At 43.8% G+C, this 27,686-nt stretch overlaps 1 protein-coding gene across 7 annotated transcripts in view; it reads right to left on the reverse strand.

Moving 5' to 3' along the window:
• The window catches only part of Lrmda (leucine rich melanocyte differentiation associated), a 1,030,542-nt gene that overhangs the window by 391,342 nt on the left and 611,514 nt on the right, over positions 1 to 27,686 (reverse strand). For 6 of the 7 annotated variants that reach the window (XM_076544649.1, XM_076544648.1, XM_076544654.1 and 3 more), the window contains one exon: positions 27,327 to 27,444. In XM_076544649.1, coding sequence (XP_076400764.1) covers positions 27,327 to 27,444 — 118 coding nt within the window. Of the gene's footprint in view, positions 1 to 19,093; positions 25,735 to 27,326; positions 27,445 to 27,686 lie in introns of those variants that run through there. The other variant, XM_076544651.1, reaches the window with a different exon arrangement.

Consider the following 27,686-nt stretch of genomic DNA (forward strand, 5'->3'; position numbering starts at 1 on the left):
CTAAGCAGGGAAAAGCAGTTGCTGGGATGACTAAGAATCTGAGTTGAGTTCCTAGAACCCAAGTGGACAAACCATCTGTGGTGACATCAGGTGACACACATTTGTAGTCTCAGACCTCTACAGTGCGATGGGAGGTGGAGACATGAGAATCACCCAGAAGCTCATGAGAACTACCTAGCCTGGTATATCCAGTATGGCAAAACCAAAGAGAAAGACCATCTTGAAGGAGAGAACTCACTTCTGAAAGCTATTCTCTGACCTTCACCAGCATCGTGTGGCATGAACACACATGCATTCACACACACACACACACACACACACACACACACACACACACACACACACAGTCACACACAGTGATACAAATAAAAAGGGCCAGTAAAACGGCTCAGTGGGTGAGGGGACCGGCCTCCAAGCCTGATGACCTCAATTCCATCCCCACGAGCCACATGGCATAAATAACAAGTAAATAAATAAATGTAATAAAATTTTAAAATGAGTGTCTTGAATGTAATCTTTGCAGGTTTGGCAAAACATAGGATTCTTAAGGAGCTGAGCCTTCTCAATTCAGAGAAATCAGGTGATGTCTAAAAGAAGGGCTCCTGCCACACCAAGGCCCTGCTTTTCTCCTGTCTCCTTGAACAGATGGCCTTCCCTCTACTTGACAGCCTAACACACCCAAGGCCTCTGTCAGGCAGAGTGGCTTCAGTGTTCAGAGACTCAAGGTCCACCACAGCACCTCTCCTTCTTAAGGTGTTCAGGCTAGCAGGCATTACCAAGGAGGGTGCTATGTTCTCAGATGAGGCTAGGAAGCAACGTCCAGTCTATTTCTTTGCCCACAACACTTACTTTCTTTTATTTTCCACTGTACACTAGACAGCTCCCAAAGATAAACACAGAACATCCCACACCTGACCTTATTTAATCCGAGGAACCTATCAGGTAAACATTAAAAAAAAAAACAGTCCTGGGCAGGGGAGATGGATCAGCCGCCAACGTGTGGCTGTGCAAGCATTGAGGACTTCTGTATTTGGATGCCTGGCACCCATGGAAAAGGCTAGGCATGGCAGCATGCACCTGTAACCCCAGGGCTGTGGATGCAGAGCCAGGGAGACCCTGGAGCTTGCTGGTCGGACAGTCCAGCTGAACTGGCGAGTTTCAGACTCAGTGAGAGAATCCGTCTCAACGGATAAGGTAGAGAGTGAGTAAGGAAGGTGCCAGATGTCAACCTCTGGTCCCATATGTTTGTGTACCTACACAGACACAAGAACAAACAACCAAGTAAATAAAAAACAGAACAATGCTCTGTTGACTCGACTTTGGAAAATGCTGAAGAAATGGATCAAAAATAAATAAATAAATAAATAAATAAATAAATAAATAAATAAATAAATAAAGTAGGCTCTCTGAGAGCATGCGCCTACCAATGAGCTCTTGCCTACTGCAGGGTTACCAAGGCACAGGCTGTCTAGAGGAGGCCTGGACCAAACGCTGTGCTACTCGGCCTGCCAGGCAGTTCTCCACATCCATGGCCTTGAATCCAAGGAACCCACAGACGGCACTCATTCATCTTCCTTAACCTTAGGCTTCTCTTTTGTTTATTTATTTCCTTTTCTCCTTTGCTTCTCACTTCCCAACCTACAGACCTACTCTGATGTTAAAATGTGTCCTTGAAAAGGATGCTTTTGTTTCTATGGGTTTTTTTTTAATTTTTATTATTTTTTATTTATGTCCTTGTGTGTCTGTACACAAGGGCAGTGTCCTCGGAGGCCAGGAGGGGATGTCGGCCTCCCTGGAGCTGGAGTCACCAGTGGTTGTGAACTGCAGGGCATGAGTGCTGGGAACCAAACTGGGGTCCTCGGCCAGACCAGCAAGTGCTCTGAACCACAGAGCCGCTTCTCTTCCCCAACTGCTGTGAGTCTTAAGGAATGTAAAGCACTGTGTATTTCGTTTCTTAGTTTTAAAATTAAGTGATCTTTTTTTACATCTATGTCATGAAATAGGTTTTATTATTGTTAAAGTACAGTGATGCCAACAGACCAGGAGATGGAGATGGCAACCACTGAGGAGTTCAGGCCTCACAGCTCTAGGAAGGATGGGCATGCCATGCTCTGCAAGGTCACCCAGGGAAGAACCATGGTGGGTAAGAAGGGAGGAGGCGGCAGAGCCTTTGCCGTGGCTTTTGCAGGAATCAATAAAAAATGTAAGGTAATGTAAATAGGCCTGGCCTGGAGCCGCTTGAATCATTTCAGTGGGATTTGGGGTGTAGGGGTGGCCCTGGGAGGACTGGTATGTTTCCTGGAGCTAGATGGCCTCTGTATTGGTTAGCCCATGTCTGCAAGGCACATTCCTGGGTGACTCATTCGCAATGTTCTAGAATTGCCTAGCTCTGGGAAGGACAGCCTTTCCCTCATCAACAAAGTCCCAGATGCCAGAATATCAGAAAGAAAGAAAACATAATCAATACAATCCAGCCCGTGACGCCATGTGTCCACCAGAACCTCACTACGAATGGCTGCGCTGTACGCCAAGGAGTCTACCCCTCCAGTCTCCCGGTGTTTTCTTCTACTCAAGGTGGCCTTCAGCTTTCCAGTACTACAAATAATACTTTAATGAAAACCCTCATACACACCTCCTCACGGACCTATGTAAGAATTTCATTGGGCTATATATCTTGGAGTGGAATTGCTGGGTCAGGGGGTATGAGTATATTAATTCAACTCAGTGAAGCCAGCCTGCACTCTGGAATTGCTGTTTCATCCAGCCAAGCATGGGGGCCCCCCACAACATCTATAATGCTTGCCATGGTCCACTTTTGTAATTATTCCAGTCTGGTAAGCACAAAGTCATCATTTATTCTCATACCAATTTACATTTCTCTGATTTCTACAAAATTTGATCTCATTTATTTTTTGTTCCCTGTAACCTCCTAACACATGCTTGCCAAATCAATTCTAGGTAAGCAATAAACACCTAATGGGAAATGCCGGAATAGGTTTTCCTTGAGACATGGTGATGCACTAGCTACCTCCCTCTTTCCTGTCCCACCCTAAGTTCATGGTCAAGGCAGTAATGAGAGCAGGCATACATCTTTATTCTCTTGCTCTGATGGCGGAGGCCGAAACTGGTGCAACTATTGAGAAGATAAGAAGTGATGTACATTATATTACATTATATAACATGTATGCACATGCATACATAAACATGCAAACACAAATGTGCTTATCTGGTAGTCATATATGTCTTTATACCTACATATTGCACATACAGGTATGTTTCTGTAAACATTGTCTCCCCTTCAAATAAACCACAAACCTAAAACAAACAAACAAAAAAAAACCCTTGGAGAGATGAGCTGTCATTGGTCCCACCTTAGGCCATTGGTGAGAATAAAAAGAAAGTGAAAAACTAAAACTAATAAAAATATGTCTCCTGTAATGCATGATTCATGGTTATCTGACCTTATATGAACACATACAACACACAGGCAATCAGCTGATGATACTTTCACTTGGAGGGACCCAAGGAGTGAGAAGGAGGGGGCGAAGAGGGTTAAGTGTGAATACTATGAAGCAAAGACACATGCAAAAATCTGGTTCTGGTACTGACCCCTGGGAAGCCTAGTATTACCAGGATCACGCCAGACATTCATCTCTCAGCTTTCTCTTTCTTTCTCTTACGGATAAGGAAGACCTTACTAGAACCAGGAAAGGTGAACGGGCTGCTCCAAACACACTTCCCACCAGGGATACTCAGATGGAGGTGCTATGGGATGGAGACCCACTCCACTCAGAGAGGGAAAATACCGACCTGCTCATTTAGAATGTGAGCAAACTCTGATATGCCTGCCACAGGCCTCTTGAAGGGGCATTTGCTTTCCAGAGCACAGCTATTCTCTGTTCTGACTCATGTAGATGGGACAAATGGTGCCCTGGGCACACTCATCCACACATCAGCCTGAAATTGCCAGTAAATCACAACTGCAGTAGCTAATAACAGCCATAAAGCCTTTTGAGTTTTACAAGGTGTTTATAATGGGTAACTCACTATGATTTAGATGAAAAACATGAGTCAGCTCCTGAGACAAAGCTGATATGGGGACAGTGGCCTTGTGGTATGACCTCTAGCAAGCATCCAAATAAATCGCAGAGTCTCCCTCTGGCCCAAGGCTGGCCGTTGTCTTGTACATATATTTTCAGAAGCTCAGCTGTGGGAGAATAAGCCCTGGAGAATGGGGGTCTTCCCTGCTGAAAGGCCACAAGGAGAAAAGCAGTGCTCTCAGGGTAGCCCACTGACAGGAAAGATGAGAAATGTTAAGTTTAGTATGGAAGCAGCTCCTAAGCCTGGCTCATGGTCAAGACAGTAGATCAGAAGCCTTCCCAGACCGCCAGTTGAGAAAAAAATTTATATATATATATATATATATATATATATATATATATATATATAGTCTGTTGAGAGAAAAAATTATATATATATATGTGTCTGTTGTAAACTGTATTGTGTTTTTTTAGTATGTAATATATATATATATATATCAGTTTATAACAGACTAAATCAAGAGAATTACAGAAGCCCCAACTTTGGGAAGAGGATCCTAGAAAACAAGATCTGATTAGGAGCTTGAAGGATCGACAAGGGGAGAGGATACTGAGTGTGTTTCCTAGAAATGGAAAGAGTGGGTGAAGACACTGGGTAGCAAAGACTATGTCAAGTGAAGGAACAAAAAAAGGAGGAAGGACTTGAGAGACATAATGACTTAGATAAACCAGAGACAACACTGGACACACTGTGGAAAGGAAGTGAGGAGGCAGGAAGAAAAACTCAAAGTTGGCATCCACTGACCACAGGAACTCTAGACAGAAGATTCTGTGCTGTGAAATTCCTGCTAGTCCTCCCAGGTGAGGATACACACAACTGAAGTACATCAGCAAGACAAAGGTCTTTTTTCCCTCAGTAATAAAAGGAGACCCAAGTGACTTTTCTACACACACACACACACACACACACACACACACACACACACACACACACACACATGCACGCACGCACGCATGCACGCACACACGCACGCACACGCACAAACTCTGCCCTCTATTATAACCAAATGATTGAGCTGAGTTCCGGTTTGGCCTCTTATATTTCAATACACTGGATTATATTTTCTCTCCTTTACTCATTATCTTCCTTTCTCCTGGTTCTCGAGAAACTTTCTGACTTAGGTTTTTGTTTTGTTTTGTTTTGTTTTGTTTTGTTTTGTTTTGTTGTAAGGGGAGGATTTTTTTATTTTTATTTTATTTTATTTCTTTTTGGTCTTTCAAGACAGGGTTTCCCTGTGTAACAGCTCTGGCTGTCCTAGAACACACCTTGTAGACCAGGCTGGCCTCCTTGAACTCTCAGAGATCCCCCTCTACCTCTGTCTCCAAGTGCGCGGATTACAGCTGTACACCACCACTGCCAGCCTTGACTTAGATATTTTATTATATATATTTTCTTTTTCTTACCATGTGTTAGTTTTAATAAATGGCTGTGATAAAATACCTGCGATCAAATAGCTGGAAGAAAAAAGTTTTAGTTTTGTTCAAGGTTTTAGAGTCTTCAGTCCATGGTTGTTTGCCCTCATCCCTGTGGGTTGAACAGAGCATCATGGGAGAGTAGTGTAGCAAAGCAGAATGGCTCTTGTCATGGTGTCTGGGAAACAGAGAGAAAAGACAAAAGAAGGGCCTAGAACAAGGAATAGACCCAAATAACAACTCCTCCCCATGATCTGCTTCATCCAATCAGGCCCCACTGTCCATAGTCTCCACCAACTTCCAATAGTCTATTAATTATGTCTATCAAATGGTTTAATCCATTGATTAAGGCAAAAGTTTCCATGATTCAATCACTGAGAAATTTAGTACCAAACCTTCAATACAGAGGCCTTTTAGGGGACACTCCTAATTGAAATCACAGAAATGGGATAGTTCACTCTTACAAGCCATGTATTATTCAGGGTCTCTAGAGGAACAGAACTTAGAGAATTTATATATAAAGGAAATTTATTAGAATGTGACCCAGCCAGTCCAACAATGGCTGTCTACCAATGGAAGGTATCCAAGAATCCAGTATCTACAGTCCATGTGGGTAGATGTCTCAGCTAGTCTTCAGTATATACCTTTTATGGAATATTAACTTAAGATGTGTTACATTCATTTATACTGTGGACTGTTTGTTTAATGGTGCAGTTGCATTTTATGTTGTATTTGTTTTAACTCTGTAAAGCTGTGTTACTTTGCCTGCGTGAAACACCTGATTGGTCTAATAAAGAGCTGAACAGCCAATAGCTAGGTAAGAGAGACAAATAGGTGGGGCTGGCAGGCAGAGAGAATAACTAGGAGGAGAAATCTAGGGAAGGGGGAGAGGAGTGAGAAAAGAGAAAAAGAGGAGGATGGCAGAAGCCAGCTACCCAGCCACACAGCCAGCCACAGAGTAAGAAGGAAAGAAAGACATATAGAACAAAGAAAGGTTTAAAGCTCAGAGGCAAAACATAGTTAAAGAGAAAGAGAATAATTTAAGTTATAAAAGCTGGATAGAAACAAGCCAAGCTAAGGCAGGCATTCACAAGAATGGATAAATGGATGGGTGGGTGGGTGTATGTATGTATGTATGTATGTATGTATGTATGTATGGATGGATGGATGGATGGATGGGTGGGTGGGTGGGTGGGTGGATAATGTACGGGACTGATAGAAAAATTAGATAGAAGGGTGGATGAATGATGGATGGGTTTGTGGATAGATGGGTGGGTGAATAAGAAGGCCTAAAACACTGATGTTTATGATTTTAGAAATGAAAAATGAGTTAAAAACAAGACCTCCCCCTGAAAGGAGGCACTTACTTAAGACTCCTTTGAACATTTTGGGAGAATGAGGAGAGAGAAAGAGAATGCTATGTGTTAACACACTCTTACATTCTAGAAAGATTCCTTGAATCATCTAATGCTGTCTTCAACCTTCTAGTGAATTACAGTTTCTATGAGTTTCACGAGCTGATATTGTCTGGTGCTACCATTCCATTATGTATGTTCTTGTTTAAATAGCCACTGAAGAGTTGGGATTAGAATGGGTAATAGAAAAAAATGAGGACAAGTTCCATTCACTCGAACCAAGATTCCAAAGTTGAGAAAAATCCAAACCCTTTCTCTTTAATAGCTTGGTACACAGATCCTGGGTTTGGAATATAGCATTTTCAGACCTGGCTTTGAAATGCTCTCAATCTTGAGGCTCCAGTCGTTTTTCTTTCCACCTTGCTCTATGGGTGACAGTGTTATTGATGCTTGACAAGCTACGAAGCACCCCCTTTCCTGAAAACTGGAAGATCTTAAGAAGCTCCTTTTATCCTCAAAAACCCAAAGTCTCTTTCTTTTTAAAGATTCCAGAAGAATGTCTCCTAAGTTTGAAATCTAAATGATAAGATCATAAATAAATGACAACCTCCCAGTAAAGACTGGGAGACCATGACCTTGAATATTCTACTGCCTTCTGCACAGCATGAGCTGGTTCCAAATAGAGAAGGAATCTGTCTCAGTTCATTTTTTAAATATGATTTTTTTCCTTCCAGTGGTCATGGATAGCATAAATTGCTATTAGCCATGACAAAGACAGATAACCCACCCTCCAGGAGAGGAAGAGTAGAAAATCTGAACTCACTGTCATTTTCTTATGGCTTAAAGACCTTCTCCTGTCTGTGGTTCATCTCAAAAGTTCACCCTGCTACAAAGCTTGTTTTGAATAAAAGTGACATAAAATATCTTTTTCCTCCTCTCCTGGAGAAGCTTCTGGTTGCCATGGGCTCCTGGAAGAGGGGTGGAGTCAGGATCTAAAATTCAAGAATGGTCAACAGAACCAGTGGGTGAGAATGGTCCTTTCTATTGCTCCCTCCCCCCTCAACCTATGCTTTGGGGTCTTTGGGGTACATGAAACACCTTCCTGCAGCATTTAAAACCAAGCTCTAGTGGTTTGAAAATGGGAGCTGAAGCAATCTGAACACATGAGGGTACTCATTATTTTAAGGGCATCGTCAGTGTCTCCCATGATTACAAAAGAATTCTGGGTGACCTGGAGCATAAAGAAGAGTAAGCTGGCTCCAAGACTAGGCAAACCAACACAGTCTCCATTGGGCAGGTTCAGGAACATTTGAAGGCAATGCATCCAGTCCCAATGCAGATATGTCTATTTGTTTGGAAAACATCATCAGCTCCAAAATGGGTCCTCCATTCTTTTAACAGAATCCTGAGGATCTGATGCTATAGTGTTCCTGAAAATGCTTCCCAAAGTTGGCATTTTTTCCTTCTTCACATGCAGGATTCACAGGATGATGGTTTTAAAAAGTAAACTCCTTAGCGGTACAGAAATATTTTAGTTTTATGAGGTCCCAATTGTTGATTATTGGCCTTAATTCCTTCACAGATGAAGTCCTGTTTGGATAGTCCTTTCCCACATCTATATGTTGTAGGGAACTGCCTGTTTCCTCTAGCAGTTTTAGTGTTTCAGATTTTATCCACTTGGCATTGAGGTATTGATCCACATGGATCTAATTTTTGTGCAGGGTGATAGATGTGGATCTAACTTCTTATTTCTGAATGTGTACATCCTGTTTTCCCAGAACCATTTGCTGAAGATGCTGTCTTCTCTCCTGTGTGTGTATTTGTCCTCCTGGTCAACTATCAGATGGCTTTGGTTATGAATAGTCATGTTTGGTCTTCTATTTTATTCCATTGTATCTGTTTTTGTGCCAGTACCATATTGCTTTGATTACTGTAGCTCTATAATATATCTTGAAGTCTGGAATTGTAATCCCTCAAGTATTCTTCTTTTTGCTCAAGATTGCTTTGGCTCTCCAGGGTCTTTTCTGGTTATATATAAATTTTAGGACTTTTTTTTTCAATTTCTGTGAAGAATGTTATGGGCGTTTTGATAGGGTTTGCATTGAATCTATAAAGTGCTTTTGATAGCCTGGTTATTTTCACGATATTAATTATACCAATCCATGAACACAGTATATCTTCTTTCTATTTTCTAGTGCCTTTCTCAATCTTTAGAAATGTGAAACTATCACGGTTTAGGTCTTTCACCTCCTTGCTTAGGTTTATTTCAAGCTTCTGTATTGTCTTTGATGCTATTGTAAATTAGAGTATGTCCATGATATCTTTCTGCATGCTTTGTGCCTGCCATTTTGGTGAAGTTGTCAATTATTTCTAGAATTTTCTGGTGCAACTTTTGGGATCTTTTATGTATATTATATCATCTGTAGACCGGGATAATTTCATGTCTTCTTTTCCTATTTGTATCCCTTTAATTTTTTTCTGCCTTACTCCCCCAGTTAGTCTTCCAACACTATGTCCACCAGTGAGTGGTGATCATGAGCAGAGGATCTCATTCCTGACTGTAATGTCATTGTGCGAGCTTTTCACCACTTTGATTGTGTTGGTCATGGGTTTGTCACTTTTCACAGAAACAGAAAATAATCCTAGAATACATGTGACAACAGAAAAGACTCCAGAGAGCCAAAGCAATCTTGAGCAGAAAGAAGAATCCTGGTGGGATTGCCATCCCAGAAGTCCCACAGAAAACAAGTTTTCCAGAGTGTGAAACCAGGTTGCAAAAACCCCAAAACCTTTGTCTTTGGGCACATCACCATGGCATTTCCTGCACAGTCCCCAGGGAAAGCTCCTCAGATACTGCTGGGGGACTCAGAGCTGACCCTGATGTTGGGCGAAGGTCTATGCAGAGGCCAGACCACAAAGCTATGAGTGGACTCTCAGAGCTCATGAAGCCCAGAGCTTTTTCCCATGTAATATGTGAGATAATTGAGGCCTGAAGAACTCACCCATGATTCCCAGTAAGGTGGCTGCTGGAGTGGAGCATCACCTGAGTGCTCAGTGGGGCAGAGTTCACCAAGCATGTTCACATTTGCTTTGAGAGACTCGGGGGAGCTGGTACATTCGTGTGCTAGCACCAACACAGCAAAACACCATAGATTAGATGATTCACTAACACAAGTTTATTTTCTCGTCTCTCCAGAGCTACATGTTCAAGGCCAAGGTGTTACTCTCTTTCTGCTTCTCCTAGTGGTTGTCCCTCGGTGCCTGGTAAGACCCTAGTGTCACTGTGTGTGCTTTAATCTCCCTTCATATCAGGACACAGGATAGGCTGGGTTAGTATCACCCTTGCAGCCTCTTTTGAACTCCATCCTTTCTCTAAAGGTCCCATAGCTAAACACAGTCCCATCCTGAGGGCCCCAGAGTACAAGCATCAGCACTGAAGTTTGGGGAAACCAAGATTAAAACTCCTATGGGTCACATTTTCCAGGCTCACTCTCTTCGTCAGTTAAGAATGCTTATATCCCTAAATTCTGGAGCACAGGAGACAGGCAGAAGTGAAACATGCCATCCATTTTAAGACAAGGCCAGTGAATCAATCTCACACGATCCTCCTTGCTCTCAATCTTGTTCTACCAACAAGCTGAGTACAGTGAAGGACTCCACAGAACAAGAAAAATGCATGGTCACTGTGTGGAAAGAGCCTGGAGCCCCGATTGATCAGACACAGTCCCCATTCTCCACCTAGGAATTTTTAGTGGACCACACTGCCTAGACCTGGGAAACAGTGTTTTCAGTAGATAGAGTTTCCTGACTAATACACTCAACTTACCAACTAATAATCTCTCCAGCACACATCAGTGGTCACCAAATTTTAGACTAATATCAGCTCCCCAGTGAGTGATCCAGGTGGGCTGCGGCAAAAAGAGAAAATGCATTCTCCCTTCTTGGGGTACCAGGCATCTTAGCATGTACAGCCTCCTGGAACCTTACAGACTCCTAAGGGGCCCTCCAGCCCCTTTTCCCTACAAAGGCTGGTAACTGGGAGGAGAAGGGAAGGTGGAGATAATAGTGACCCCTTTCTTATTTAAACAGGCCACTTTTCTTCCAAATAATGCATTTTTTTGTCAGCTCAAATATCCCCCTTTGATAGAAACCTGAAAATAATTAGCCCTAATAGGGCTGCTGTGAACAGCAGCGCACACGGAGGAGGTAGCTCTTAATGGAGCTTTCCACTCCCAACCAAGTCACCTTCTTGGCCCCCCTCCCTGCCAAAAGAAATGTAACAAGGAAAAGATTATAGGTTCAGAACCACTCGGGGAGAAATATATATTTGGAATAAATGCATGAAATCCTTTAAAAACAGCACACGATGAAGACTTTGTGTTTAGTTTGATTTGCTTTCCAAATCACACTGGCTGCACAGTTGCAAACAGTGTTTAAACAAGTCCAACCCCTGAGAAGTGTGGAGAGATTTAAGGGAAATAAAAGCAAGATCAGCCAGCCTGTAATCTTCTTTTCTCTTTTTTCCTCCCCAAAGCTGCATTAAATTGCCTATTGAGAACAATAACATATTTGTGCTTTTATAGGTAGAATGATTGGTATTATGCAAAGATTTGGCTAACAGTCTGAAGGCACATTCACACTGATCAGGACTTCATGCTGTTAATAATTTTCGGGATGCTCAGGGGAACCCATAATTCCCTTGGACTGCAACTTAGCAGGTCAATGTGTGCTTTGTAGGTGCACCTACCGAGTCTAAGCCATTGTTGCGAAGCCATACAGACCAATGAGACTCTAGAAAACCCACTCCAAAGGGGGTCTTGAAGTAGGAAATGTAACTCAAGACCCACTTATTTCAAGCTTGGTTGGATGCAATGTCTCATCAGGAACAGACCATCAACTTGAAAAGTAGCACCCTGGAATTCAATCCAGCACCTCAGGTTCACAGGGTCACACCTGCATTCCAATAAGCATGGAGAGGTTATGTTATCCCAGATAAGAAACTGAAAGTAAACACACATGTGCATGCACACAGATATGGACATACAACTACCCATATTGTGCATAATGAATCGAGAAATAGAGGAAACACGGTGTGGTAATTGATGGTGCTCAAAATAAATATGACAGAGAACTACACAGTTTGTGATAAGAATCATTGGAAGAATATGGAGAAAACAAGAAAAATATTAGTTGTAAAGTAAAGTTTTCAATATCCAAAATCTGTGGCAAGGGGGAGAGAAGAAAATGGAAAGTTGTAAAGTTGGCATGCGGGGAGTACACAGGAATGATTTTCTTTGTTAATATCTGTCTTAGGGCTTATTGCTGTGAAAAGACACCATGACCAAGGCAGACAACTGTTATAACAGAAAACATTTAATTGAGGCTAGCTTACAGTTTCAGAGATTTAGTCCATTATTGTCATGGTGCGAAGCATGATGACATGCAGGCAGACATGGTGCTGGAGAGGTAGCTGAGAGTTCTATACCCAGATCAGCAGACAGCAGGAAGAGAGAAACACTGGGCCTGGCTTGAGCTTCTGAAACCTCAAAGTCCACCCCCAGTGACACACTTCCTCTAACAAGGCCACAGGTCCTAATCCTTTCAAATATTGCCACTCCCTGCGAGCCTACGGGGGCCATTCTCATCCAAACCACCTTGATATCTTTTAATAGGATCATACCACTGTTTTTTAAATGTATCAAAATAAAATAAAATAAAATGGTTCCTTGGCCTTTTATCTCTGACTAACACACAGATGTCTGTGTTCCAAGGTTCAAAGGCAGGCTGAATTATCACTCCCAGCCCCCATTTTAGAAAATTTAGGGATCTGTCCTGAAAACTAGTTTGTGAATTGTTATTCTTTGGCTGTGTGGACAAACCCTGCCAGAACATCCCCAGGCCAGCTGTTGCAGGTGAGACAAGGAAAAGCATGATATACACAGGTGTGCAAGGACACAGAGACTGAGGACCCCCATGTCAGAGATGTCCCTCTGAGCCCCTGCTGAGACAGTCACACCCACAGGAGCGGCAGCTACAGCACTGGCAGGTCTGTTATGGCTGTACTCCAAAGCTTCTAAACACAAAGGCCAGGCAAGGCAGCATGGAATGTCCACGTCCATCTCTAGGAACGGGTACGGACTGAGCCTCATGCCCGTGAACCAAGCCTTTCTAACATGCCAGAGCCTCTGTGAGGCTCAGATCCTCCAAATCATTCCACGAAGATGACACTGAGCCCCGGAGAGGCTCAAATTTCCTAACTGCTTCAGGAACTCAGAATAGATTCTCAATGAAGATTTGGCCTAAATTAACTAGTTAACAACTGAAAGAGTTTTTAAAGAATTGATTTTTGAAAACATATTAAGGATTTACTATTTTATTTGATCTGTGTATGTGTGTGTGTGTGTGTGTGTGTGTGTGTGTGTGTGTGTGTGTGTGTGTGTGTGTGTATGCGTGCATGGGTGTATGTGCTCATGTGTGTACAGGTTCACACTCCTGTGCTTGTATCAGGTCCCTCAGAGCTGAAGTGCGAGGCATTTGTGGAGCATCTGGCTCCATATATGGATGCTGGGATTTAAACTCCAGTGTTCCTTATTGCCTAGTAAGTGTTCTTAACCCTGGACTCACCTCTCCAGCCCCCAACAATTCTTTGGCTTTTAACTGAACCACTACTATGGGCTACCTTTCTTATTATTAACATACATCCATTTGGCAGATGGTACTGTCTCCACCATGACACAGCTCAAAGTCAGAGAAATGAGGGACTCATCCAAGGTCATCTTTCAGTGCTAGCCAGGGATCTGAATAGCAGTCCTTGGACTGAGGCTCTCAGCCCGGCTACTCTCCCTCTCTGACACACTTTGGGGACTGAGCACGGAGTACTTTCGCACAGGGTCTATAATTAGTTGTCTGGTCCCAGTTGCTAGCAGGGTAAACAACGTCTGATAAACCCACAGTGCTGTAAGTATTTATTACACTGCAACCCAGCTGCCAACTGCCTAACCATTTTAATAAAAAGCTATTTTCTAAGGTTTATGTTTTATTGCGTGTATGACTCCCTTATTGGTTAGCATTTTGGAGTTGTGGAAAAGGTTATGAATTTAGAAACTGGCTGCATTCATATCATATTTAAAACTTAATGCTATTTTATTAAAGACATATGGGCCTCTAAAGTACACATATTAAATGTCATGTAAGAAAAGTAGCAGTTTAAATCATGGTCAAGTTCATTTTTGACGTGACTCCTGAGGCTTCCCAAGATCTGAACTATTTCTTTGTAAATCTGGCAGTTTAACCACACTCATAAATCACTTTCAAAGTGTATTATTTCTTAATTTTACTGCATTAGAGAGTGTTTGGCCTACACAGTGAACTGTTTGTAGCAGTTACATGAACAAAGTTGCACATTAATCCCACGGCACTTGGAAGAAGAGGGAGAGGGAGAGGGGAAGCGAGAGGGAGAGGGAGAATTCTTTCCTCCCTGGGTCTGTTTTCTTCCCACTGCACATTTTCATTTGCACAAAACACAATCCCTGATCTTCCTGTTCGGCCTCTCTCATTTAAATACAAGTTGCAAGTTGGCCATGGAATTTTTCTCAATGCAGGGAAGGAACGAGTCCTTCGTAACTTAATCTTTTCCCAAGCAGCCCTGACTAAAAATTAGAAAGCATGTAGAAATCAGGCTCATTTCTTACACATCATACTTTGCAGATACATTTTTTAAAATGTGGCTTTGTGTAATTCAGCACTTGGCTGTTCTGTAATTATCCCAAGATCGGCTATCTCCACCTTGGGTTTCAAAGCCCTTCTAAAGATGAGATAATATTCTCTGGACATGGCTAATAAGCCCCCTACCTCACTCTCCAGCCTTTTCTATCTGCTTTGAGGCTGAAGGGAGCCTGATCCCAATGACAGATTCCAGGATCTAAACCTCAGCCTTGACGTCCAGATTTGCCAAGGGAGTTGGAGGGGGATTAGGAGAGTTGAGTCCGAGGTCATCCAAATGAAAGGGCTTAAGAGCTTACTTCTGCATCAGCCATCCTTCTGCTGACTGGGGTTGTGAGGAGACTTCCCTGCAGCTGTCCTGTCTACCAGGCCTGTGTCCTCTTGTCCTTTCAAGTCTATCAGTCACCTGAAGCCTCTTCTGCTGTCCATTCTACACTGAACCTTGAATGCTTCCTTGGGCCTGCATACCTCTTCCCACCATTCCTATGGCAAAATGGCTTTGCTCTGTGCTATAAGACTCCCAAATGCAGTAGCCTAGTCCTCCCCAGGAAGAATGCATGCTCTCCTTCCTCCCCTCATAGTCAGGAAATAGATGCTCAGTGAAAGCCTTGCCAATTATATATATATACTCAGTGAAATCATGTTGGGTAGGAACAGGGCCCTCCATTAGAGGCTGAAATGTGTCCTACACAAATTCACTTGTTGAAATCTCAAAATCTAATGTGACTGTGTCTAGAGACACAACCCCAAGGAAGTCATTAACGTTAAATGAAGCCTTGATCCAATAGGGCTGTGGGTTATAAGAACAGGAAGAAATATTCTTTTTATTTTCTCCATATCTAGACATGAGAACAGAGCATAAGGAACAAGGGGGTAGTCATTGGTAATGCCAGGAAGAGAGCCAGCACCTGAACCAAACCATGCTAACATCCACATCTTAGAATTCTAGCAGTGTAAGAAAATGAAGTCATGCTTATTTAGCCTCTTGAGGCATTTTGTTACAGCATCTGAGGTGACTGATGCATACTACATATCCCAACATCTATTTTAAACCAAAAGCACCCTCTCTATGCCAGGTCACAGACTGTTTGGAAATGGCACAACTGAAAACATTAACTGTCCATCTCTATGCATGAAAGAGAGTACCTGTGCTGTCCACAGATTCCACCACTCTGTCCTCACAACAGACACTGCAAGACATACTGTCGCACCTGCCTTCACAATGGAAAGACAGATAGCTTGAGGTATAGGCTCATCCTTTATTCCAATACCGAGCACAGTCATGAAGTGTGGCGTATACCCACCTGCTACAGGGACCAGCAAGTCCAACAGAGTCCACAGACATGTGAGGAATGGTAGGTGTTTTGTGGAGTACAACAGCTATTTTGCATTCAGATTGTAAACCTTCCGCAAAGAATAGCTGAAGGCAACTTCTTGAACCATGTCAAAGAACAAAAACAAAAGCTGAGTGGGTGGGAGGAATGAATAAAGGGTGCCAAATAAAATATGGGACAGGTCACCCAGCCAGATAGCCTCTGGGATACTCCGGAGTGCCTAACAACAACAAAAAGTAAGAGGTGACATGTGTAGGTTAGGGACAAGCCCCACTTAAAATTCCACACATCCAAAAAAGACATTATATATGAGTGTGTGTGTGAGAGACAGACAGACAGATGGACACACACACACACACACACACACACACACACACACACACACACCACACGGAGCCTCATCAGAGAGCATTAGTTTGCTGCTGAAAAGAAATAATGAGTTCTAATTCAGGTAATGTAGCTCAAAATTTACTGCCATATTTTAAAATGCTCATGAAAAATAAAATTACCCTAAAGCTTCCTTGGTGAGAAGGCTGAGTAAAATTGCTGTCGCTGACAAGGGCACCGAGCAAGGCTCAGTTAACATGAGAGGCAGCGGAGCTCCAGGCGCTGCTGACCTTACCCTGTCTGCTCCTCTCAAATGCTCTGGGTGAGAAGCAGAGGAGAGAATGGAGGAGCAAATTGTTCCCCCAGCCTTTGGGGACCCCAAGGGCAGACCGGCTCTCCTGTGCTCCTGAGCCTCTTGTCATAGTCCGAGGGACAGAGAGGACACATATGGACTGGAGGAAGGTTCATGGGTCCCCAAAGGTCATCTACACTGACCCTAAGTAGGTGAAATGGTGGAGAGCAAACACACTCCCTGGGTGCAGGGGCAGTCACATGTTTCCAAGCTGGATCCAATAGTTGTGGATGAATTTGGACATTACTCCAAGTTTTAGGTGGGAAAAAACAAATTCTACTCCTGAACGAAGCTTTCAGGACAAAGGGGTGCCTCTAGGGGCAGAGATCCTTTATTTGAAAGAGAATTAGGGCTTTTTTCCTTCTGGATATCTACCACTCAATAAACCCACTGTTTAAAGAAGGAAATGCCATAATTAAGGCTCTTTTTTCTGTCTTTCTTTGTTCCTTTTTTTTTCTCTCCCTTCAAAATAGGTCTCTCTGTGTAGCCCTGGCTATCCTGCAACAACTCTATAGACCAGCCTGGCCTTGACCTCAAAGATCCTCATGCCTCCACCTCTGGGGAATTAAGGTGTGCACCATTGCATCCTGCTATTTACCCAAAGCTTGCCTGCTAGCAATAACTTCTCTCTCTCTCTCTCTCTCTCTCTCTCTCTCTCTCTCTCTCTCTCTCTCTCTCTCTCTCTCTCTCTCTCTCATGCACACACACATGCACACATTCAGGAAGATGGGGTGCTATTCTTAGTTACTTCTTCGAATGAATTGAGTTTCAGGGAATGCTGGGGATCGAACACGGGCATTCACAGATGCTAAAAGAGTACTCTGTCACTGCGCTACATTTCCCCTCCTTCCCAAAGCTGCTTCTTTGTCTTTCCATTACATGTTTGGGGGGTCAGGGATCTAGAAATGGAGCTCAGGTCCTTGCACGTGCTAGCAATCCTTCTATTGCTGAGCCAGCCTCAACTTCTCGTTTTCAACTCTATGAAATTATTTATTTCGTTTGAGTTGGATAGCCCTACATCATCTCCCTGCTTCTTCCTACTCTCCAGCTTCGCTCGGGGTTAATAGCTAAGAATCACAACTCTCAGCTTTTGTCAGTTTTCTTCTCTACCTTCTGCTTAAACTTCTCTCATCTGCTGCTAACAATGGTGACTTGGAAATAAGCAGAACTCCCAAATAGATGGGCCCACGCCATCCTCACAGTTTCCTTCTTCATCTGCCATGCCAACATGCAACGTGAATGTGCAAATGCTGGCGTCCAACTATTAGCTTCAGAATGATGTGATGATTTGCCCTTGGGGCCTGGCATCTCCGTGGCTGAGCACTGGCCTATCCATTCTGTAGATTTACCTATCACGTAAGAGGCTTGATTATGTGCCGACTTAATCCCTACAATATGCTGTGTCCATGAACTCAGGGAGACTTTCCAAGCAGCAGAGCTCCATGGAGTGACAGAGTCCAGAGGGATGCCAGAAAGAGGTGCTGGCACAAGCCTGGCACAGGAGCACCAGTGCCATCGTGAGCTAGCCTTCACATGGTCTTGCTCACAGCACTCACTGACTTTTCCCTTTGTCAGGGATAGGCTGCCCCTGCATTCCCGACCCACTCTTCCTCATCATGACCTGGGATCATGAGGATGATGTCAGAGCAGGTAGGTAGAAAGAAATAGATTAAGGATAATGTTTCACTCAAGTTCATCACACAGCTGGTTAGAGAGAAGGCCCATGTCCCAGGCCCCAAGCTGCACATGGAACATGAAGTATGGTTAGCTTAGTTTGGTGAGGATAGCTTAAGCTCCAGTGAGGCTGCTTGGCTTGATTACCTAAGCATTTGCAAGGAGAGATCTTTATTTGCTTTCTTTTCCATTCTCTTTTCTTTCAAATCTAATTTTTAAACATAGAACTCTAAGCTGTAAGACTCCCCAAACCTTCTTTTCAAATGGATCAAGTGAGATGACTGTGGTTAAGAACACTGACTGCTCTTATAAAGACCCTGGGCTGGATTTCCAGCACCTACAGGATGTCTTGGAACCCTCTGTGACTCCAGGTCCAGAGGATCAGATGCCCTCTCCTGGCCTCCACCAGCACCAGGCATGCACATGACATTTATAAATGCATCCATGCATGCATGCAAATACACATGCACATAACTTAAAAATAAATAGATCTCAAAGTGGTTTGAAGAACCATCGAGTAGGAACTGTGTAGATTACTGATACAGACGGCTCTTAAAGATCCATCCTCATTACCAGCAATCACACGAATGGGAACCTTTCACAACCTAGTTCAGATTCATAAGCTTAAGGTCACAGATCCCATAGGGGAATGAATCTCTTGAGCAAGAACATGCCGAGGGACATTGGGGGGTGTCAGGACTCACAGCGATGACAGTCACTCTGAGATCTCAGATACCACTGGCCTTCTCCTCACTTTTGCCTCTGAGTATCTTATCATCCCTCCCCGCCCCCCGCCCCCGACACCCACACCACCACTATCAACACTGCCACCGCAGATCTTTCCCACCATCCTGGGGAGAGAAGGCTTCCAGTTCCACCTCTTCAACCCCAGTGCCTATCTAAGCCAACACCAAGGTGGCTGCTCTCAGTGCCGTGTTACCTCAGACCGGATGACACCCCATGTTCCATACAAAGCTCTACTGCTTCCTCTCCCCAATACCCAAGAACCCAAAGATGACCATACTCAACCATTCCTGCCACTCCAAACCCAGGTAAGAAGGGCCATCCTGACCTTAAGAGGAAATCAAAAACTAGGCCTAACATGCGGAGCCTTCCATTGCCTGCTTCCTTAGTCTCTTATCCATGCACGTCACCAAAGGTCTCAGGGCATGGAGTCACAATATCAGCATGAGAATCACACCGATCCCCTTGTCATCTTCTTCCTATTGGTCTCCCTGATTTTTTTGGTCTGGCCCCCACATTTATCTAGACCTAGTGTATAAAACTTAAGATATATAATGGGAAGACCCCAAGGTTTGAAGTTGACTGTCCTAAAGTAAGATATACAAGGATAAAATCATGAGCTATGGGGCATGAACAGATCCAAGGGACACCCTCATCATCCCCCTGCTCCATGAATCTAGATGTGTATAATTTCCAATTATAAGCTTCCTCAATTATAGATTTGAGACATGTACTAATTATGTAGCTAATGAAATACCCAGTAGACAGTGAACACTGGGTGAATGCTAGGTGCTATTCGAACTACCACCAGGAAACTTTCTAGGCATTTAGTAAAGTACTACTATGCAGCCAGGCAGCTCTTAGATAGGCCTTGCTGTCCTAATTAGCATCAGGAAGCCTGCAGGAATTAGTGCTATAGACCACAATCACCTCATTTACTTCTGAGTTTTGTCAGGAAGCATGAGAGGAAAGAACATGGGGATGGGAAGGTATCCATGTATCAGTCAGGCTCTTCACCCATTCTTGGCTCAGTCCTGGTGGCTTGCAATAGGCATTCCTTCCTGATGCATAGGTCTATGGTAGACTAAAGGTTTTGGTTTCAGGCTATGGGTTGGGTCCAGGTTTACTCAGTGTGTCTCTCACATTATTCTCATAGTTGATGGCAAACTTACAAAGTCAGTAAATAGAAACACATGGTGTTTCAGGTCTTGACCCAGAATTGATAGGTTGTCACTTCCACTCACATATCATTGGCCAAAGCATTAAATGGCCAAGGTCAAGGGCAGTAGATAAGAGAAAGGTATTCCTCCCTTACAGGAGTTCCCACAGCAAGGACAGAGAGAAGGGCACCACTGATTTTAGACAGAATACACTCTGGCATACTTCACCCCAATCTTGGGTTCCAGGCATAGTGAAGTTTCCTAGAAGTCTTTATCTCATCACTTATGTTTAAAGAATCCCACCTCTATGATACTTTTGTCTTATTCAGATATCTTGGACCAAAATGATCACTTCAGAAAGCAGACAGCAGGACAAGTGGATGAGGCTGTGAGGATATTATAAAAACCACTGGATCCATTGGAAACATAACACTGTTTCCTAGGCCTGGGAGTCCATGCAGAGCTTCTACGGTATGCTCAGAGTATTCTAGAAGAATTTCTAATTTGTATCACTTTCCTCATCCTTGATGGTTAACACTGATTGCCAACTTCTTCCCAGGGTCTAGAATTTCCAAAGAAGAAAATACCTCAGCATGGCTGTGAGGAACTTTCTAGATTATGTGAATTGAGGTGGGAGAACCCACCATAAATGTGAGTGGTACGTTACATGGGTTGGGGTTCTAGGCTTCAAATAAATGAAAATGCTAGTTAAGTACCAATATTCACCTCTCTCTTCCTTACTGTGGATGCCATGTGACCAGGTGCCTCAAGCTCTGACCATCATGCATTCTCCAGCATGATGGTCTGTACCCTCAAACTGGGAACCAAACCAAACCCCGTTTTCTTACTTTGTTTTTGTGTGGTGTTTTGTTACAGCAGCATGGAACCTGTAGAGACATCTTCATTGTGAGCTTCCGCTCTCCATCGGAAGGCAGGGTGCCTGCTACCGCTTGTCTTTGCTCCAGCTCACAGCCACCCTGATGCAAGCCCTTGGAAACTGCTTCCAAAGAACAATGCTCTGAAGGCATTTCCTCAAGACAGGAGATGCCACGGTGTGAACCAACAGCGATACACAATCCATCAGAGATTTCCCCCTCAAACGAATGTGACAAACAGTAGAGTCGGGAACAATAATGAAAAATAAACAAACCACAAATGTTTGGCTCCCAAAGCTGTTTCTAAACATGTTGCCTAAGCATTTTCCAAAAAAGAAATTAATTAAAAAAATTTTCCTTCTCTTTAAAAAGTAACTGAAAATAGAATTTGAGTGTGTCTCAAGACAAGAAACATCTGTGCAGAAACAGAAACAAAGCACAGAACACAAACACAGTTAGGTTGTTAGAAACATCTAGAAAATCAAATGACATTTATAGCTTTTGTTCTGGATGTCTGGCACTGCAGAGAACTTTGGACTTATATTGACTAAATATCTAGTTAACTACATGAACTATACATGTGGCTTATAAAATTTGTTTATGGAAAGACCTAGATTTACATAAAATGCAGTTTAAATGTTCATAATTTTTATAAATCTAGAGCTAGCCTCTGATTGACTTTTATTTTAATTTTAATTAATTAATTTATGTATATGGATGTTTTGCCCGAGTATATGTATTTATAGCATATGTGTATCTGGTGCCAGTATAGGCCAGTACAGGGCATCTGATAACCTGGAGCTAGAGTCACAGACCAGCATTTGTGAGCCAGCATTTGGGTGCTAAGAATCAATCCCAAGTCCTTTAGAAGAGTACACAGTGCTCTTAACTGCTGAGCCATCTCGCAGCCCTTTGAAAAGCTTTTTTGTATGTTTGTACTTGGGTTAAGGGTAACTGAAGAGATCAAAGACATATGTACATTAGTTTAGAATAACATAAAATTTATGAAAACACTAGATTAAGCATCAAAATAATCTGATTTCACGACCCAAAGCAAGCCACTCAGCAGGGTTCCATGTAAGGGCAGATAATCACTATGGCAGCAGTTACAAAGGAGGAAATATCCTTTCTGTTTTATGTAGACTTGTAAGCGCCCCAACATACTTCTGAGAAAAGCTACTTCTTCATTTTCCAAGCCCTACAAGAAGGAGGTGTGTTCTGACAGACAGAAGGAAAAGTTGGGGAGCACATTCAGGAATGGGCTTCAGGAGTTACAGACCACACCCTCGCCTCACCCAGAACTGCTGCGCAAGAGGAAAACTGGGAGACAGAGAGTATGGCAGCCACAGGTCTTCTCATCAACTCCAGGTAGATCTGGCAAAGTAAACAGCCAACCCAGAATCTGTCTCTTGGACTAGTCCACAGGCTTACTAACTAAGTAAGGACCATTCACCAACTAAGGCAATGATCTTCTCTCCATCTAGAGATGGTAAGGCTTTCGGGATGAATCTCTCAAGGGGCTTTGCTGTCCATGGTTCCTGCCCTCAGTGAGGACTGACTGAGCCTCTGCTACAAGCCAAGCATGTGTGCTGCAGGATGGAAGAAAACAGGCCCAGTTCACAGCTTCAGGGAGCTGGTATCTCAGAAATGGGGGGCCTCCTCACCAACAAAGAACTGGATTCCCTTAATTCCACTTCCTGTCATTAACTCACATTGTCTTGCCCCTTAGAAACTCCTAAAGGCCAGATGAGGAAAACTGACTTCACATAGGAGAATTTGTACCTGACCACGAATGTCAAGATTGGGACTGCGTGGAGCGGTCATAGGACCAGGTGATTCTTGGACACAGGAACAGTCCATATGTAGTTTAGGATGAGAACTGAACGTATTTCCAGGGCAGGTGCACTGAAGCTTATCCCTTTGCCAATTTACTTGTCTCTCCCTCTCTTCCCCCCTCCCTCTTTCCTCTCCTCTCTTCCCACCTCACCTTTCTCAATATCTGAAGACACAATAATCACTACAACACAAGGTAGCCAAAGCTTTACACATATGCAAGTCACACATCACACGTTCTGGGACCCCAGGCATGCTCCATAAGGAATGCAGAATACCGGTTCACATTAAGACTCAAACATAGACACTCACCTCACTTTTACTGTATGGAAATGACCAAAGAAACAAGCAAAATCACATGTACCTAAATGCTTTCCAACAGAGGCCATGATGCTCGGCCCAGTGCCCCCTGTGTCTACGCCCCCCGTGGTTCCTCTACAGTTCTAAAGATGAAACAGTCGGCAGCCAACTTTGTGTATGTGCATGTAAACAAGAGGGCTCGGCTTTAAATAATTATGTCAAAGAAATGACAACTGTGCTCTTTGCCAGAACAGGGATGAATAATTACAAAGCCAGGACATAATTAAGCAATTGTGACTGTCGGGATGTTGAGCTGCTTCTCTGATGTGCAGGGCTGGTGTGTCGCCATCCGTGCCCTCCTGGACAGGCTTCTGTGTCCCTTTGATCTTCATTACCCAGTGCAGCAATGGGGGTCGTGGTCTGGTCATTCCAGATGCCTTCCCTGGGGCCCCTGAGCTGCTCGGTGTCTACTCCAATGCTCACGCTAGTGACAATGGCATGATGATTCGGTGGCCAATATTTGACTAAGATGGATATTTTCTTTAAAATTCTGGGAAATGAGTAAATCCTAACTGTTGCAGGTCCATTAAACACCCGCCCTCTCTCTCACATACAGGGAGAGAGAGAGAGAGAGAGAGAGAGAGAGAGAGAGAGAGAGAGAGAGAGAGAGAGAGAGAGAAAGAGACTGAGTCATACAGAGAAAGAGTTTGTGCCTGTGTGTCTGAAAAAGCCCACTGTAACATCAGCTATCAGTTTGTCAAAAATGACAGCATCTTTCCACAGAACAATTCAAACTCAGAAGAAAGACAGCTTTGAGTCAACAAAAGGCAAAGCGCACTCACAGAGGCAAAATGTTTCATCAGGAGCAAGAGTTGGAGAGAACTTGGCCTCAAGTGTTCAGGCCTGCCAGGTACCAAAGTCGGACCTCGGTGATACAGGAAGTTGGTTAGTTCCTGGCTGGCTTTGCATTTGCGTCAGCAGAGAACACCCAGACCGCCCGTTCCCTACCTCGAAGGCAAGGGCTGTGATTGGAGAGGCTTTTTCCGCCCTCCCAAATACTTTATGTCAGGAATAAAATGAAAACAGCTCCCCAAATCACAACCTCCTTGATCATCCATCAGAACTTTGTGCTGAATAAGCACAACAGGCCCCTGCTGCCCCAGAACGGACAGAAGCCAACTTGAGATTCTGATTCTGTTATGAAAAATAGGTCTTCAGCAAGAGTGCATGGCGCAGCTCTAGCAATTTGAGGGAAGGAAATTGCTCTCTACTTAGAAGCCGACTCCAGGTGTACACATGCCTCCCAGAACATACATATGCATATTTACACACAGAGAGAGATAGGATATATATACCGGCATAGGAACAAGCATGTGTCTTTACACATGGCAAACAGGCAAGAAGCAGCCTTCTGAACACCCAGTTTATTAATTCAACAAAGAACTCATTTGGCTTCTTTCTATCCACAGGAAAAATACTACCGCGTGTCTTAGAAAATAGCAGACAAAAGGGAATTGCCTGCCATTCAGCAGACATGTGCAGTATGATAAACCAGTAATATCGTAGAGTCTTCTTGAAATACTAAAGGATCATCATCACATAGAACACTTAACCAGAACCCCAAGACTGCTATGCCTCATCAGGACCTCAGGCTTCTGCCTCTCTCCCAGATCCCTCACCCACAAAGCAACAGAAGGGATCTCTGAGGTCCATTCCAGGTAGAACATGCTGTGACTCTAGGGAAAGAAAAGCCAGGATCCCCATGCTGCTTTGTCAAGGGTATTTTTGTCTCTCTCCTGAAATAATTAATGGGCATTTTTAAGTGTAATACAGTTAGTAAGGGCATTTGAGTCAATCACACAAACATGTGCTAATTCTATAATTGATTGGAAGCTAATTGGGAACTCTGCAGAGCACTGTTGCTGATGTCGCTAATGATTCAGACAGCTGATGGCAGGTTTTAAGGAACTCTCCCACCCCCCATCATGCTCAAAGGCAAGAGGGGATTCCAGCTCTCTCATCTCCATACCACAAAACAGTCCGTCCCCACCTGTCTTCCTCTCTCAGGCTCTCCTGGGAAGTTTCATGTTTGCCAAGACATCCCCAGGGAAAATATTGATCTCTCTCTCTCTCCAAGGATAAAACAGCAAAGTGAGAAAGGCCAGGCCCCATGTCAGATATAAGGGTAAAATTCCAGCTCAAGAATTCGTGATCAAGTGCCCTTGGGCAACCCAATGAACTGCTCTGAGTCAGTGGTCCTTTCTTCTATGTGTACAGGGTTCTGAGACACAGAACCTTAAAAGGGAGACAGGCACACATAGAATACAACATCCCAGTACATGGCCAGCTTCTTCAGCTTTCCATTGGCGGTGTCCCAGCTTCCAGTCCCAAAGCAAAGGAGGGAAAGATGAATAGAGATCTGCTCAGTGCAGGGTAGAAGTGGAGGTGGGGAGGGCAGGATGGCCAGGATCTGACCCCAGGGGAGCACATAGACTTCATCTGCTGCACTTGGCTGGGGTTGGTGATGTTGGCTGGCTCTGAAATCCTAAGAAAAGAGGAGAAAAAGAGAGAAAGGAAAGAAGGGAGGAAGAAAAGAAGCCAGGAGATAAATTCTTTCATTTGGACAAAATGGCAAACGCTGGAATAACTAAAGGCAGTCATGTGCACTATGTCAGGCCGATGCTCCAATCAGGAGAACTGTTAACACTTTAATAGCTATGAAATGAATCACTCAATTAATTCTCCACATGCTGAAACAGGTAACAATACATTTATCTGCCAGAATTATACCCTCCGTATCATATATTTCCACAACTGTTAGCAATTTCATTCAGCATAACAGGAAATCAGTCGCACCTCATGGATTCAGGGGAAGAAGTGGCCTGAGGTCTGCTGCCAACAGCATAACTTGATGGAAGAGGTTTCATTGTTCTGCTCTGTTTTGGAGCTGTTTGGCTTTGCTTCCCTGCTTAATCACTTCCAATGCATGCACAGAGGGCTATAAGTCACCGGGTGAGGACAAACTAGACCTTCAGGATTCCTATGCCAGCATTTTTAACATAGAGCTGCAATTTCATGGGCAGTAACTAAGGCTCTCCACAGTGCTCCAGGGTAGTGAAGTTTCTAGAAAGGGGTCGCCATCAGGGTCAGAGAATCCACTCGCCATGCTCAGACTTCTTAGAAGGGCCCAAATGTCTCCCAGAGAGATTATTGTGAACATCCTTCAAACTTCCTTGTGTCTGAATTTAGGACTCCAAACCAACTCTCCCAATAAATCCTGCTCAACTGTATGTAGGGCAGCCCCAACACACCACCAGAAAACACTGCCCACTGCATTAAGGACTCCTCATGGAACTGAAGAACCTTCATCTCTGATAGAAGAAAATTACTCCCTTTTAGTACCAAGAAACAATACCCCCCTCCAAAGGACAAGAAGGATTGCATCCACCCCCAGAGACACAAAATTGCCAGTGTGTTCTTTTTCACCTCTAGACCTGCTGAGAAGAAAGCATTGAGGAGGCCTAAAATACACCTGTAGAACTTCACAGAGCTCCCTTCATGTTTCTGCGCCTCTCACTCACTTTTCCATTGCTATGCTAAGATACCACAACCAAGGCAACTCATAGAAGAAACCGTTCATTGCAGGCTGAGAGTTTCAGAGGGTGAGCCCATGATCATCATGACAGGGAGCATGGCAGGAATCAGGCATGGCATGGCCCTGGGGCAGTAGCTGAGAGCTTACTTCCTGATCCATGTAACTGGAAATGGCAAGGGCTTTTGAAACTTCAAAACCCACCCACTCCCAGTGGCATATTCCTCCAATAAGACAACACTTCCTAATCCTTCCCAAACAGTTCTATCACTTGGTGACCAGTATCCAAAACCATGAGTCTGGGAGCTATTTTCATTTAAACCACCACATTGTGTTATATATAAGGTCTCCTTAGACTGAGTGATGGGGAGACTCAAATTCTATCCAGTCAATTTCATGACTGGCCAGCTCTGCATCTGTGAATGAAGCCTGGTGTGAGATCACAACTGCTTTCTAAATGCACAGGAAGGCATCACCCATGCTTCTTGGAGCAACCAACAGAGTAAGATATAAACCCCACAGGAAATCTGGACGTAGCAACTCACCTTGGGCTTCACCACCTTCATGAAGGCCCCTCTGACCAATGCCTCCTCCCGTTCTTGTCTGGTGACTTTCTGGGCATCCAGAAACTTCAAATTGGGCAACTTGTGCAGAACAAAGCACCTGGGAGAAAAAGGCAGAAATGACTCAAGAAAGCTGGAGTGATGACAGCCTCAGGGATGTGGGTCATGTGTCTGAACCTTGGGAGTCCATATCACAAGGCTCTAAGGATCTAGAACTTAGCCACTCCCTTTTTCCCTCTCCCCCAAAACAGCTTTTTCCCCTTCAGGGGAAATTTGAAGGGTTGTAATTTATACAGACATACAACCAAACATCAGGGGTGACTCAAGGGCGGATACACAGCT

Source organism: Peromyscus maniculatus, chromosome 9, assembly GCF_049852395.1.
Source record: "Peromyscus maniculatus bairdii isolate BWxNUB_F1_BW_parent chromosome 9, HU_Pman_BW_mat_3.1, whole genome shotgun sequence".
Taxonomy (NCBI): Eukaryota; Metazoa; Chordata; class Mammalia; order Rodentia; family Cricetidae; genus Peromyscus; species Peromyscus maniculatus.